The sequence below is a fragment of the Typopeltis vanoorti genome, chromosome 16 (genome assembly GCF_054136105.1).
Source record: "Typopeltis vanoorti isolate ZY-2024b chromosome 16, IOZ_Tvanoo_1.0, whole genome shotgun sequence".
Taxonomy (NCBI): Eukaryota; Metazoa; Arthropoda; class Arachnida; order Uropygi; family Thelyphonidae; genus Typopeltis; species Typopeltis vanoorti.
The window spans coordinates 40732915-40747841 of NC_143564.1; the positions used below are offsets into that span (position 1 = coordinate 40732915).

Consider the following 14927-nt stretch of genomic DNA (forward strand, 5'->3'; position numbering starts at 1 on the left):
GTGTAGAAATAATGTTTTTGTAACTTTAAAATTATTATACACTAAATAATTAATGAGTCTTCTTCCATTACTATTAACTGTTAGTCACCATGGATATTGGTGACTGAATTAATTTTACTATTGTCAATTCTAGCATTTAGCAACTACACCCTGCAAAGCAGTACCTGCACTGCTTTGCAGGGCATGCTCAACACATCATTATTCAACTAGGGAGGAAGTTTTTGCTCCATTTGAGGTTATAGCAGAAAATTTTTTTGCAAGCTGGACACCAGGTAGTGCACAGGACTGAACCTGATAGTAACATTTGTTGGAGGCTTCCTGATCGGCTGGCAAATAATCCTGTCAGGCCATATTTGGAGGGAGGCAGAGTTAGTGGTATGTAGGGGACACTGTCCAAGGTCACACTTGGACTGGAGTCTGGGCATTCCCTGTGTGTGAGTTATCTACACAAGTTCCACACCCCCAGCAGCTGCATTCCTTTGCTCTTTGTTTCCTGGATCAACAACTAGCATAAAAGACAATAATACAAATGCTAGTATTTTAACTGCAGATATACCCCCCCCCCAACACACACAAAAAAAGTCAACCTCCCCCAAATAACAACATTTCTTCCAACAAAAAAATGCTTCTACATGCATTTCACCAACATTCAAGGCATCAATACAAACATCAGTTGTACACTTCTATTTACAGACATCAACATCTGTTTTTCTCGTTTTCCTAACAGAACCCCAATTGGCATCTTCTTCGACAATAGCCTCAATTGTCCCAACTACATCCTCAATGATGCATTTCACAAAAAGGGAAGAACATGTGCTTGTGTAAAATCTGATATTCTTTGCAAAGGCTATCCAACCTGGAATCCCTGCTTTTTGATCTGCTCTGGCTCAAGATTTCCTTACCTCACTTTGCAGCTTCATTTGCTATTTTTATGCTCTGTTAACTCTAACAACCTTGCAGCCCTTTTTGGCTCCTTATCACTAAAAACTGATTTCAATACCAACTATTACCCAAATTGTGGGATTGTCTTCCTAGGGGACAGAAGATATTTAATTTCAATTATAAGTTTTCTACAATTCTGTTTCAGGAGGAACACTCCCCCTCCCTTCTAAGTTTTAAATGCACATAAATTGTATATGGCTACATAAAGTTTAGAAACAAAGATATATATTACAACTGATTTTGTTAAAAAAATTCTCACTTCATACTGGGTTTCCACAAAAGCTTCTCCCATGAACAATCTTTCATAGCTAGGTGCTGTTACACCAATTCTAAATATTGCATAATGGTGTGGCTTTAAAATAAGCTATAAAAGACAAAATAAATTTATGTCATCACAATAATTAAAATGTTATGTCACATATTTTAGAGCAATAATTTATAAGGTGTGTAGCTATAAAAAAAAATAACATATAATTTTATAAATTCAATTGACAACTTTGGAAATCTAAGCACTTAAGCCAGGGATACTTATATAGCTGAAAGCTTTTGTTCAACTCTTTGTAATGTCTTAAAATTTGCCCATTTATGCTAACAGACTTTTATCCTTTACATCTTCATAGCTCAGCTGGTATTGATGATGCCCTTGGTTTGGAAAAAATGGCCAAATGAACACACAATTAACAGGAATAATACAACACTGACTTCATAACTTAGTTGATTTGGTGCAATTCTGAACAATATCTCTGTCCTTTAATGCATCATAAGTTATTTGGAATGAAGTAGCCGATTATACTGGTAAATATTTTTATACAACAGTTCTCAAACAGGAGAAATTGCAGACTCTATGGTACATTAGTATTGTGTGTAGGTAGGAGCTGGAGGTTGGAAGAAGCTATTACAGAGAACTGAGACAGATGGAACAAAAAAGGGAGCGAAGAAGCAAGTTCAGAGGGTTTATTTACAGCTGATCTAGAAGGATGCTGGGAAGTTGCTGCTTATGTTTAACAGGCTTGGTAGAAAGCAGAGGAATGATAATGTTAGTTCAGTGAAAAAGCATCCATGAAAGTAATCCATAAGGGAAAAAGATGAGGGGTAAAATCAGACTGTCTGAAAGATAGCAAATGAAGCTGACAGAAAGAGTGAGATCATCAATTAGCTAAAACATTCATTTCTGAATACTATCAAGAATTTTGAGGAAGTTTTGGTGACTAGCCCAAAAGCAACAACAATATTCTGAGCTTGTACAAAGTTAGCCCTTTGACATAAATTATTTTTAAAGTTGGCTCTAAATTTGTTTGAAATTGACGCGAACTTCGTAACATCTGCGATACGTCAAAATCAATTTTGGTGCAAAAACTAAAGACGTGTTACAGACGTCTTTTGTTTTGTGTAAGAACCATTCGAATAAGGAGAAGTTAATAAATAAACAAACAAGGAAGAACAGTAAAAATAACACTGATTTTTTTGGATAATATAATTTGTTAAATTAATTTTTGTTACTCAAATGAACTTTTTTGTACTTTTAATGTCTTCCTTTAAGACATTAAAAAAGGACTTTGTTCATAAGAGAAAGTTATTTTTTATTAAATAAAAAAACATACTCCTTTTTCGAGTCTCTGGCTACTTGCAAACTGGCAAAACTGACTTGCCATGGGCAATTGTATTTGACGTGTCCTGCTTTCCTTTCTCAAACAAAGTAGAAAGCCATCACTCATTTCCCAACTGGAAATGATGTTGATGACTGAATCCAGCAAGTCCTTCAAATTTAGTATGGAAATAATTCAATAAACCATAACATCTTTGATGAAAATACTTTTATTTCATGTATAAGTGGACTCTATGAAGGTACCATGTTATAATAATTCATTTGTACATTAATTTTATTATTATTATTATTATTTTTTTTTTTTGAAACATTAACAGTGCCTAGAGCTCAACATGGAAATCATGCAGAAAACCATGTCATATAAAAAAGCATAAAGAAGCTAGTTGTAATGGCCTTGGTTATAAGATCAACTATTATGATATGTTCATATGTTAAAATTATTTCAGCATATATGCCAGCAGTGAGAATAAGGTCCAGTTTTATTTTGGGGCAGCTGCAAACTAAGAAAAATTGAAGGAGAAGAACAGTCCAAAAGATGGAAGTAAAAGGATAAAAGACAATGTAAAGATAGTGGTACAGTAGATTTTGAATTCTACTATATATAAGTACTGGCCAACTCCTACTCATGTTTTTATTGATTTGGAGAAAAGTAGAAGGAATACTGAACTCTTAGATATTCTAATTTCTCATGTATATGTGAGTATATAGTGAAAATATTTTTTTGAAACAATTTTGAGTAGTTATCAGTGCAGAAGGGATATATGTTGCAATGCAGTTATCTCTATATATTAAATTCAACACCTAAAATTGAATGCAAAAATAACACTTACACTTTTTGCCATGCCTGAAAAATTATGCCTCCATGCTAGTGTACTAGCATTTCCTTTATCTATTCCAACTAATACTACATATGTCTTGGTCATACTAGATCCCCAATGTTTAAGATTTACCTGAAAACAAAAATGTAAAATTAAAGTAATATTACAAAAAAAAAAAAAAAGCATATCTCACTTTATATTCTTTTTACTTTATAACACACACACACACACACACACACACAGTATATATTAACAATTTTACACACAACACAAAATGGTGATCCAAGAGATCACAGAAAGTCCAAAGGAGAACCCACTTCTTAACATTTGCTATCACCTTTGAAGTAGTTCAAGTCATACATGTATTAACTGTTCTAGTGACTGTTCCACCTCCTGAAGAAAGATACAAAGTCTTCTTATGGGATGGTACTGAGATCTTGCTTTGCATTTTCTTTAATTGAAATTATCGTTAAATATCTCATTCCTTTCAGAAGAATCTTCAAACTTCAGGAAGTCAGCGTATAAATTATCTTCTGCCCACTGAAAAAATATTTAACAGTATATTTTCTTATCTTCTATGAGAAGATAAAGTAATGAATCTGAATCTTCAGCAAGAAGATTATCATCCTACTGGCAGATTAATTAATGTTGTTGCTCACCAACCTACACAATTTAAACACAGTCTTACATGAATGTTTATGCACATCTTTAGATGACAGATGATTTTCAATGCCTAGGGTATGAAACCTGAAGTAGCATAAAAAGGTATTGTGTAAAAGGTAACCTTTAGCATGTCCATGACATCAATGTGTACTATAGGTTTACACCCTTTGTGAGTGAAATTCACATAAAAATAAATAAAAATAATTTATTTGATCAATTAACACAATATTGAGGTCTTCTGGTCTTTAATCATGAAAGTAAGTCTGCTGGGTTTTATCTTAAATTTTAAAACTAGAAACCAAAAAAAATATACTGTTACCCAGCAAACACATTCTTCTCTTTTAACGAACTATTCTGAACCACAGATTCTAAACTTCAGGATTTCAAGTTTCCACACTTGTTTTTGCTAAGTTTTAAGCAAACAAAATTTAATACACATGCATTGCTCCTCATAACATACTGATCTGAAGGAAAAGTGCTGACAGTAAAAACAAATTTAATTATGTAGTACTAGCGCAATATCCTGTACAATCCTTGGGGCACACATCAGATATTGATGATGAAACTGCTCTTCTAAACTAAAACATATGGGTAGCACTAAACAAAAGTAATGCTAAAACACGAGTAAGCCATTGCAGGTGGGTGGTAATAATACATTATGACGATGACAGACAGATTAAACAGCAATAATTCCATGATCCCACCTCGAATTTTCCTGTCTTAGAAATTTTTGAACTTCTAAAAACTTTGGAATTACGCTATGTGCATCTACATAGTGGTGTTTTTGTCACCAGTGAGATAAGAGCATAGAACTGCAATTTAGGGTTTCTAAAAAAAAAAAAAAAACTGAACTTCAACATCCCCTTCAGTACACGCTGTATAAAATATGACATTAACAGCATGAACATTAATAGAAGAGCACATAGTCTATCCCATTACATTCAGCTGTAGCAATGCTGTTAACATTTGAAGAAAAGACATTTATTGTTGAACATTATTTTCCTTCATACAGAGTTGGTTGAGCAAATGGTCCAAGCCTACGACATGTTTGAGAGCAGTTTTTTTTTTTTTTTGTCATTTCTGTAAATGTGTCATCACTGCCTTAATTGAGAGGATCCAACATATTGGAAGTGTTCTACCACAATGCTAAGGGCATTCAGGGGAACCACGAACTGTTAACACAAATGAGAATCACAGGTGTATGCTGCAGGAAGTGTTACAACCTATGAAATGCAGTCAACACCAAATAGTGGCAAAACTTGGGTTACTGAGGCGGTCTTTACAGAGAATTCTTAAGGAGCTGGGTGACTTTTCATAAGTTATTCAGGTGGGTCAGTGTTTAATGGCAACAGATTATGCTGCACAGCAGGAATACTGTGCACTCATGCTGGCCAATGTCTATGAAGATCCGTCCTCCCCCCCATAACGTCTGGTTATCGGATGAAGCAAATTTCCATCTAAGTGGTCATGCAAACAGACACACCTACAGGTTTCTTGGTTTCTCGACACCAGAATTTATCAAAGCGAAACCTCTCCATAGCAAGGAAGTCACCACATGGTGTGCAGTTTTTGGTCATGGCATAACTGGGCCCTACTTCACTGAAGAGGGTAGTGTAACAGTGACCATGAACAGCAAATGCACCATCAAGAATGTGTTGGTTCCGTTCACCCAGGATTTGCAGAGGATGTGCCATGCAGAAAACATTCCATTCCTTACACTGGTATTCCAACAGGACAGAACAACCTGTCACACATCACATGGTTCTAGAGCCTATTTATCAGAACACTTCCCGAGAGGCTCATTTTGCAGTTAACAGAATTATCGTACCCTTCACGTTCTCCTGATCTTACATCACTTGATGCCTACGTTTGGGGTATGTTGAAGGAATTCCACCAAGACCCACCTTCAAACCTTGATGAATTAAGGAATAAAATCACACAGTATGTCCAGCAGATGTCCTAACTCTTGTTCTCCAGGATGACAGAGAACCTTTGCATGCACTACAAAACCTGTCTTGAAAAACAAGGTGACCATTTCAAGCACGTAATCTACCATCATTAGTGTTTTATTCAACCAAGATTCCACTGATAGTTATGGAAGTATGTAATCATGTGTAAACATATATGTCTTTGCAAACATACGTTTCTTTGTACATAACATATATCACTGTAGTTATTCAGTACTGTATTTTTTTCTGCCATACTGTATATTTATTCACACTATTTTCTGAACCCAAAAAGTTTAGCAAGCTAAGCATGCTTTGATTTGGAACTCACATAACAATTTGTAAAACCTTAGAAGCAAGCAAGCATCCAGGATTGTTAAAAGCAGTTAGGTGGAAAGAATAATTAGGACACTCAAGATGAGTAAATACTAAAAGAGTACACAAAATAATTCGGTCTTTGAAGATGCTCGAGTAATGATTTCTATTATGTTAACTAAATGCTGTTTCATTTCTTTGGAAATTCTAGGCCTCACAGCATTGCAGACCTGCAAAAAGTAGTAATTACCTGAATTTGAAGGTATGCTTCAAACCCACATCACAATAAAACAGGAAGCGAATCAGAAAATGCAATAAGAAGCAAACTGATTCTGCAGGGCTTTCTGTACAAAAATCTGGTTGGTAAAAAACATGCCATTTATTTATTTTTGTTGATGAACAGAGGAAGCTAAGAGTACAGCTAAATCAAAAATTTTCAGAAGGGGACTGAATGTGAGGTTGAACATCAATATGAAGTGACATTTAGTGCAAACAGAAAATGTAAAGATGCGAGGGCCAGCATATACATATTAGTCATTCTACTCAAAAGTATTCAATATTACATTTTTTTTTTTTTCAAAATATTTTGTTAATTTTACAATTAACTAGTTCTCATCTCATTTTCCTTTTCCCTCTTTTACCTTGCGGTGTTGAGGGTCTATTAATCATCGGACCTCAAACCGTTCACAGGATAAGGTGGTCAAGCCCTACCCCCTGGTGTATCCTATGTCGTTGCATTGAGTTCTCAACGCTACGACAGGTCATTTAGTTAACAAGGCAAGACCAGTTTGCCAGCTTTGCAGGATGGAAAACCCCAGAATAAACTGGGGAAAAAAAACCTGCTGTCCACACCCAAGGCTGCCTAACTTGGCTATGGCTGAGGAAGATCCTTCAGCTCCTCACGTCACCGACGGGAATCGGAACTAGGACACCCTTCCCCAAGCATATGGTTGCGAAGCACACCGCCACTAGCTATATGCATGGACAATTAATTAGTTACACAATGGAATTGTTTAAGAGACAGAAACCAACGGAACACAAGCTAAAAAAATTGAATAAATGGAAATGTTATCTGTGATAGATATAACTTGTGAAGATATAGAGAACATGGACTTGTGACAAAAAGAAATGCTGCTCACCGAAACAGAATACACGTCAACATTTCTCGAATATGATGGTTTGAGTCAAAAACTAGAGGAACATCAACACAGGATAAACAAATGGAATAATCACCATTATGATTATGTTCTGTGACTGATATGATCTAAGAAAATAAGTAATGTACGTAAATGCAATTACATATGTAATGTATAAGAATTGATTGTATTCAGTTTATTTTAATTTCCTATTTAAAAATTTAATTTTATAACAAACTTTCAAAACTTTTATTTTTTTAAAAACGATAATCCTATACATGAGAGATTGGGTACTATAGTACATTAGTACAATGGATGGGCAAGAAGAAACTTATTTACATTTAGTTTGAAGAGCTGCGGATTGCATTCCATGAGAAACATAGATGGGAGGCCATTCCATTTCCATTTATTCAATTTTTTTAGCTTGTGTTCCGTTGGTTTCTGTCTCTTAAACAATTCCATTGTGTAACTAATTAATTGTCCATGCAGATAGCTAGTGGCTGTGTGCTTCGCAACCATATGCTTGGGGAAGGGTGTCCTAGTTCCGATTCCCGTCGGTGACGTGAGGAACTGAAGGATCTTCCTCAGCCATAGCCAAGTTAGCCAGCCTTGGGTGTGGACAGCAGGGTTTTTTCCCCCAGTTTATTCTGGGGTTTTCCGTCCTGCAAAGCTGGAATGAGGAATAGTTTGTTTTATGGTTTGGAGATGAACTATTAATGTGTTTCAAAGGATTTAACAGAGGGTGGAGAGATTATTGATGCCAATTTACATGAACATGAGCCAAAGAAGTATTTGTGGGAGATGCAAGCAAAAGAAACTGTGTGCTTGTGTGCGAGTACATGGAGTGAATACTTGTGAGAGATAGGTCATTAATTAGCCTAACCTCTTCTCTTCTATATTGATAGACAGTATGGGAGATGATAATTTTAAGAAGCTCTTAGGGGCACTATCCCAAATATGTAAACAGTATAGGATTAATAGTTGCTAAGGAGTGAAGTAAGACTTTGAATAAAAAGAGAAACTAATTTTTCAAGATGTTAAGAGATAAGGTAACACCTTGAGCAAAAGAAAAATCCTAATTTTTTTGGATGCCAGATATGTTAAGTGAGATCCATACATCTATTCATTGGACATCATCAGATGCTGTACGGTTGCTCAGTTGCATGGTGATGTGCCACACCAGTCTTTGCCAGGTGATTCTGTTGTATGCTTTTCTGGAGGCTTCAACTCTCTGAAGATCAGTCACTTCAGACACACCATCCATCCATCTCACTGAGAGTCTACCCCTTTCTTCTATTTCCAAGAACTTTACCTTCTATGACTGTTTTGAAAAGTCTTCCTTCCATCTATTCTGTCAATGTGTCCAAAGTATTTCAATTTTCTTTTGTCAATATTCTTAAGAAGTTCTACCCAACCTTTCCAGAACCCCAATCATTTGACCACATCTCAGAAGCAGCTAGCCTTTTCCTATCAGACTTCTTTAAGTTCCAAGTCTCACATCCATAAGTTGCTGTTGGAAAAACAGCTGCCTCCAGAATCCTCGACTTTGTTCCTGTGGAGATAGATCTATTCTTCCAGATTTTAGACAAGTCTCGACTGTTGTTTTAGTCATCCCTAATCTTCTTCTGATGTTTTCTGAAAAGCAATTATTTGCATTAATAATGAAGCCTAGGTACTCAAACTTGCTGACTTCATCAATTCTTTCTCAAGTAAGATACACTTGTTTCTCAGGAGTTTTTCCTGCCTGTATTTCTTTTGAGAACCATAACATTTGTCTTGCTAGGATTGAGCTGAAGTCCTCTGTTCTTCCTTGTCATTACAAAAGGAGTACTGTGTCATCAGCATATACCTTAGATTACTGATCAATCTACCACCTATTATAATTCCTGTCTTAAGCTCATCCAGTGCTACATGCATGATGTCCTCAGCACAGAAACTAAACAGGTGAGGAGAAAGTAGGCATCCTTGCCTAACTCCCTTTCCATCCTGAAGCCAATTAAATTATTTCAACATCTGTAAGAACAGAAAAACTGTGGGAAGTAATGAAAATAATGAGTTTTCCTCAACACATTATCAGGTTGATAGCTAACTTGTACAGTTAGTAAGAAGCTATGATTCTTATCATAGCTTCTTACTCACTGTACAAGTTAACTATTAACCTGATAATGTGTTGAGGAAAACTCATTCCCACAGTTTTACATGCTGAACCCAGTCAAAAGCTTTAGAGTGTAGTCAATGAAACATGTTACCATAGGGAGTCTAAATTCTTTATACTTTTCACTGATCTAAGGCAAAGGATCTGATCTCTGTACCCTTACTTTCCTAAAACCTGCTTGTTCTTCAGGCATCTCTGCCTCAACTTTGGCCTCAATCCTATTTAGAATGATTTTTAATAAAATCTTGCTTGCACGAGAGATTAAACTAATAGTTCTATAGTTCTTGAAATGCTTCGTATCTCCCTTTAATGGAGTGGTATGAAAACCGAATTCTTCCAGCCTCTAGGCCATGATCCTGTCTCCCATGTATTTGTAATCAAATCTATGAAACATTCTTATCCCTCCATTCCCTGTGGTCTTAACACTGCTGGGATTTCATCTGCACTTGGGACCTTATTGCTGTTAAGCTGCTTAACTGATCTTTCAACTTCATACCTAAGTGGAGGAGGTTCCAAGCAGAAATTTTTCTGGTGAAAGGGCTCCTCCAGATTTTCTTTATCCACTCTGTTGTATAGTTCCTCACAGTATTCTTTTCATACGTTTTTGATGACATTCAATTTGGGTTTTAGGTCACAAACTAAATAAAATATTCTTTTATAATTGTGCCTCTTCATCTGAAACTGTATCTCTTCACATTTATTAATATAAAACTTTCCTTGTACTGCTTGACACTTCTTTCGATTAGTTTCCATGCTGAATTTGATATCCATGGGTCTCTTGGTCTTCTTGACATAAGTGAGATACGTGAAATGCTAACTCAGCACACATTAAGGATCTACTCAGGAATGTGCAATGTTAGTAAATTGTAAATTCGTTGATCTACCATAGATCAGTGCTTTCCAAAGGGTCCTGGACCATGGTTATTGTACCATGCTCTAAGGAGAATCACTGTTTTTTTTTTTTTTTTTTTGAAAATTATATAAAAGGCCTTAAGTTTTGTTTTATTATTCTGTTTTGTATAACTAAAGTCACACTCACATAAAAATGAACAATGTGTATAAATTTGAGCTGTTGCTGATTACATTGCAGTTGAAATACATACACATAATGATATAAAGTAGATATGTTTAACATCAGCAATGATCTGATCTTGCATTGGCTACAAGAATATAGGTATATGCTTCTATTGTGTGCAAAAGGTTTGGCAAAGGTGGTCTATATACTAGATGACTGGTAGTCTGTATATCCCCCTATTCCCATACCACAGTAGAGAACACTTGAAATGGGCCATGCTCCACATCAACTGGGGGTTGGTATAGTTTTACAGACAAGTCCTGATTTGCTCTACAAATCAGGACTCGTCTGTGTGCTCTGATCTGGAGAGAACTAGGGACATATTGTCATCCCTCTAATATCCATGAAAGAGACATTTATAGTGGAGGTAGTGTCATGGTTTTTTGGGAGGGCATCTCGTTGGGCAGGTACACTAACCTGTATGTGCTTCCAAGCAGAACGATGAATGCTGAAAATTGTAGAGATGAGGTCCTGGACATTTTCCATATGTAGGTGCAATAGGGAGACATTTATCCTACAAGATGATAATGCTCATCCCCATAGTGAAGCTCGTGTTTTTGACCATTGTTTACATGTATACATTTTGATACTGAATTAAACTATTTATTTACAATTTTTGTGGGTTTCTTTCACATCTTATATCACACTGTTTTCACTGAATTGAAAAGATCATTATATAGTTTTTGAGGTATGATTTTGCTCTTTGTTCCTTATTTATAGAAACCTGTGTAATAAACCTTAAAAGCCACAACTGTTCCTTGATCCATAACATATAAAACTGATGTTCTGTTTGGTGGTGACACCTTGACACATTCATTCAAATCATCTAGCAAAACAAGATGGCTGGGGGAATTATTTAAAAGCAATAGATTTAAAACTAAGATTATTTTCTTTACAATACCTTTCAAATGATGTACAGAAAAATTTATTGAACCAGTCTTCAAAAATATTATCTTGAAAGAGATTCATGATTATATATATATATATATATTTAGCATAACAAACAACATACAGTAGCTGTCTTCATTGCTGGCTGTAGACTCTTAAGCACCCTAGGATTTTTACAATGCATAACCATAAATTTTAGTAAATTTCTTTCAGCATTTCTACTCGTTAAAACCGATATCTCATATTTTGATGATTTATAACCAGGTTTTGTGATTTTTCATTCGTTTCATGGAATATCACAAGCTTCATTTGTAAAAATAATATTTGTGAAATGTCTTAATGATACAGGAAGCTCAAATATAATTCTGATTTCAAGTTATATAAAAATCTTCATTTGCTTTTGAAAATTTGTCTCTTTACTGTTTTTAGTGATACGATAAAGCTACACCTTGCCTCAAGGTTAATGGCAGTCCAGGAAGTTTCATTCAGACCAGTAAGAAGAGAATGTATTTAGTGAATTTTTTAATCCATGTTAAATAAACTCAAGTATCAATTTATTAACCGTGTTACTTTGAAAAGTGTGTTGCTTGAAGCTATGTAGAGTGAGGGATTCATTTACACCACGTGCTGCTCTTTTATGTCTGTACCATCAGCAACCCTCTTATCTATGTCATCAAATTTATATACATTCTCATTTATTCCAGTTTTAATAGATTTCCATGTGGTATCCTATCAAATGCCTTTGCTAAGTCCAGCAATAGTATGTGTGGTGTGGTTCTTTCTCTTATCCAACTAAGTTGCTACTTGACTGTAGGAAGTTTGTAAATTACAAAGACAAGGTCTATCCTTCACAAAACTGTGTATCACAGACAACCATATTCCTATCCTATCCATCCATTACTGAATTCTGCCATTAACCCACTTTTCCAATACCTTCACTACCACTATGAGATATTAACTTGTCTGTAAATTTAAACCTCAAGTATTGAAGCCTCTTTCGTTTAACAGAACCATTCTGTCCTCTTTCCAGTCAAGGGTCATTCTGCTAGTGCTGAGGGTCTCAACACTAGCAGAATGCCCCTCGGCACACTGGTCATTGTATCATCATCACTTGAATGATACACAAAGTGATCACCAAATAATGCAACTATTTCTTCTGCTTCTGTCACTTTCTTAACATGAGTATTCATTCAAGTTATCCTTCTATAATTAATCTGTCATTTTACTTGCCACAGAAGGAAAGAACTCTGGTATTTTCCTTTTGATTGTTTGGAATTTCCTCCATAATCTGATTCTACTTTCTTCACTATATTGGCCAGTAATAAAATTACTGTATATAATTAATAAAATTTTGAAAGATAGAAAACAGCCCAAAACCCATAACTAGAGATATACACAATGATTTTAAAAACAAAACAAGCGATCAAAGATTAGAAACCACCAATATGAAAGTTCTTGGTAAATTCAGAGGGCAGAGTAGAGAACGAATTGACGATTTTTCATTTGAAGACCCATATTAAAAAGATGACACCAGAAAGGAATTGGATGTTGTTATTCAAGAATGTAGAGTAAGAATAGAGAATTTAAGGTAGGCTAGTCAATTAAAGCAGAATGGGAAAGCAAACATTAGAAAAACAATCGTATTAGGAAAAATGGCATGGAAGAGAGATCCAGAGGAAGAAGACCACAATTTAGATAGACTTATGCATACCTTAGGAGATAGAAATGTTAAAGCTGTCAACATTGGTCAATTAACAATATTCTGTATACTCCTTGAGAAGTATAAGCTAGAAAGTAACGATGCGGCAAGAAGTAACGAAGAATGAATAAGCAAGAAGTTAGCTCAGAAAGACTGAAGTTTGAAGCTGCACTGCAAGATGGATGTGAGTGACTGTGAAAACATAAATATTGCTTTTGTTTTTACAGGTTTAGAGGAAAGTGGAAGAATGATGGTTGCCAATTTGACAGAATATTATCCATGAAAATACCTACAGAAAAGGTATAAGGTAGAAAGCATAAGGCAAATTTATAAATCTAATGCACAAAAATATTCTACAGAGTGCAAGACAAGGCAAGTAAAATCTAACCTGAAGAGCAAGTTGGAAAAAAATGATTGCAAATTGTATTCCTTGGGAAACACAGCAGAGGGGAGACTATTCCACAGTGCAGCAGCTACAGGGATGGGAGAGGAAAAGAAACTTGTTCTGTTTCTTTCTAGGTGTACATACTGGGAAGGGATGTTGAGCAGCTGCTGCACGTGTTCCAACAAGCTTAATACTGAGTGGAGGAATTATTGATGTTATTTCAGATGAGCATTTCCCATAGAAATATTTGTAGAATATACATATTGGAGAAACCAAACATCTGTGCGAAAGTGGGGGGAGTGAGTTAGTAAGAGATGGGTCATTAATAAGTCTAACTGCTTTCCTCTATATTGAGTCAAGCATTTTGAAGGAGCTTTTAGGGGGGCCCATCCCATATGTGGGAGCAGTATTTCAATAGCTGGGAAGATTTGTGATTTGTATAATGTTAACAGCTGTTCAGGAGTGAAGTAACATCTTGAGCGAAAGAGAAATCCTATTTTTTTTGAAACTCAGGATGCAATGGTTGTGGTGTGCTTATGCCAGGAGAGATTTGATGTGAGGGTAATTCCAAGAAGAGAAATCTCAAACTGTCTGGAAATTTGGGTATCATTGAAAAGAATGCTGGGAAAAAATGGTTCTCTTTTATGGGAAATAGGACAGAACTGGGTTTTATTATAATAAATTTAGTTTAATTCTTTATCCAAGTGTAAGCAAACAAGTTTGCACATGCAGTATCTTCAGGACTGAGGCAACTCGTGGTTGTCACAGTCCTGAAGGTGGACCCAGCTCTCATCACTGCTTGTCTTAGTATCTCCCATAATGCAAAGGGCCACTACCCAGACCAGTTTTGACCTTTATTCAGGTCTCATCAGTGGGAGCCAGACCCAGAGGTGGTGATACTAAGGTGGAAGCAATGGACAAGTCATATTTACCTATAGGAGTTGCCAAAAGGTGTGTCACCTTATTATTAAATTACTCTGGATTTAGAGAATGCATAGCATCATACATCACCTGTACAAGGATATGTGCTTTGCATTATGGGAGATACTAAGATAAGGAGTGCTGAGAGCTCGGTCCACCTTTACCATGAGTTGCTTCAGTGCTGAAGATGCTTCAGGTGCAAACTTTGTTTGCTTACACTTGGATAAAGGATTAAACTAAATTTATTATAGTCTCACCAAGTGGGAAAAAACTTCCAACATCTTTCTCTAAATCCAGAGGAATTTAATAATAAGGTGAGACACCTTTTGGCAACTCGTATAGGTAAAGATGACTTCTCCATTGCTTCCACCTTGGTAT

At 35.7% G+C, this 14927-nt stretch overlaps 1 protein-coding gene across 6 annotated transcripts in view; it reads right to left on the reverse strand.

Annotated features, from left to right (window-relative positions):
• Tmem131 (Transmembrane protein 131) overlaps positions 1–14927 on the reverse strand; it is a 704637-nt gene that overhangs the window by 338901 nt on the left and 350809 nt on the right. For all 6 annotated transcript variants that reach the window (XM_090406393.1, XM_090406392.1, XM_090406391.1 and 3 more), the window contains 2 exons: positions 3379–3498; positions 1202–1306 (listed from right to left, as the gene is read on the reverse strand). In XM_090406393.1, the coding sequence (XP_090262519.1) occupies positions 1202–1306; positions 3379–3498 (225 nt within the window). The remainder of the gene's footprint in view (positions 1–1201; positions 1307–3378; positions 3499–14927) is intronic.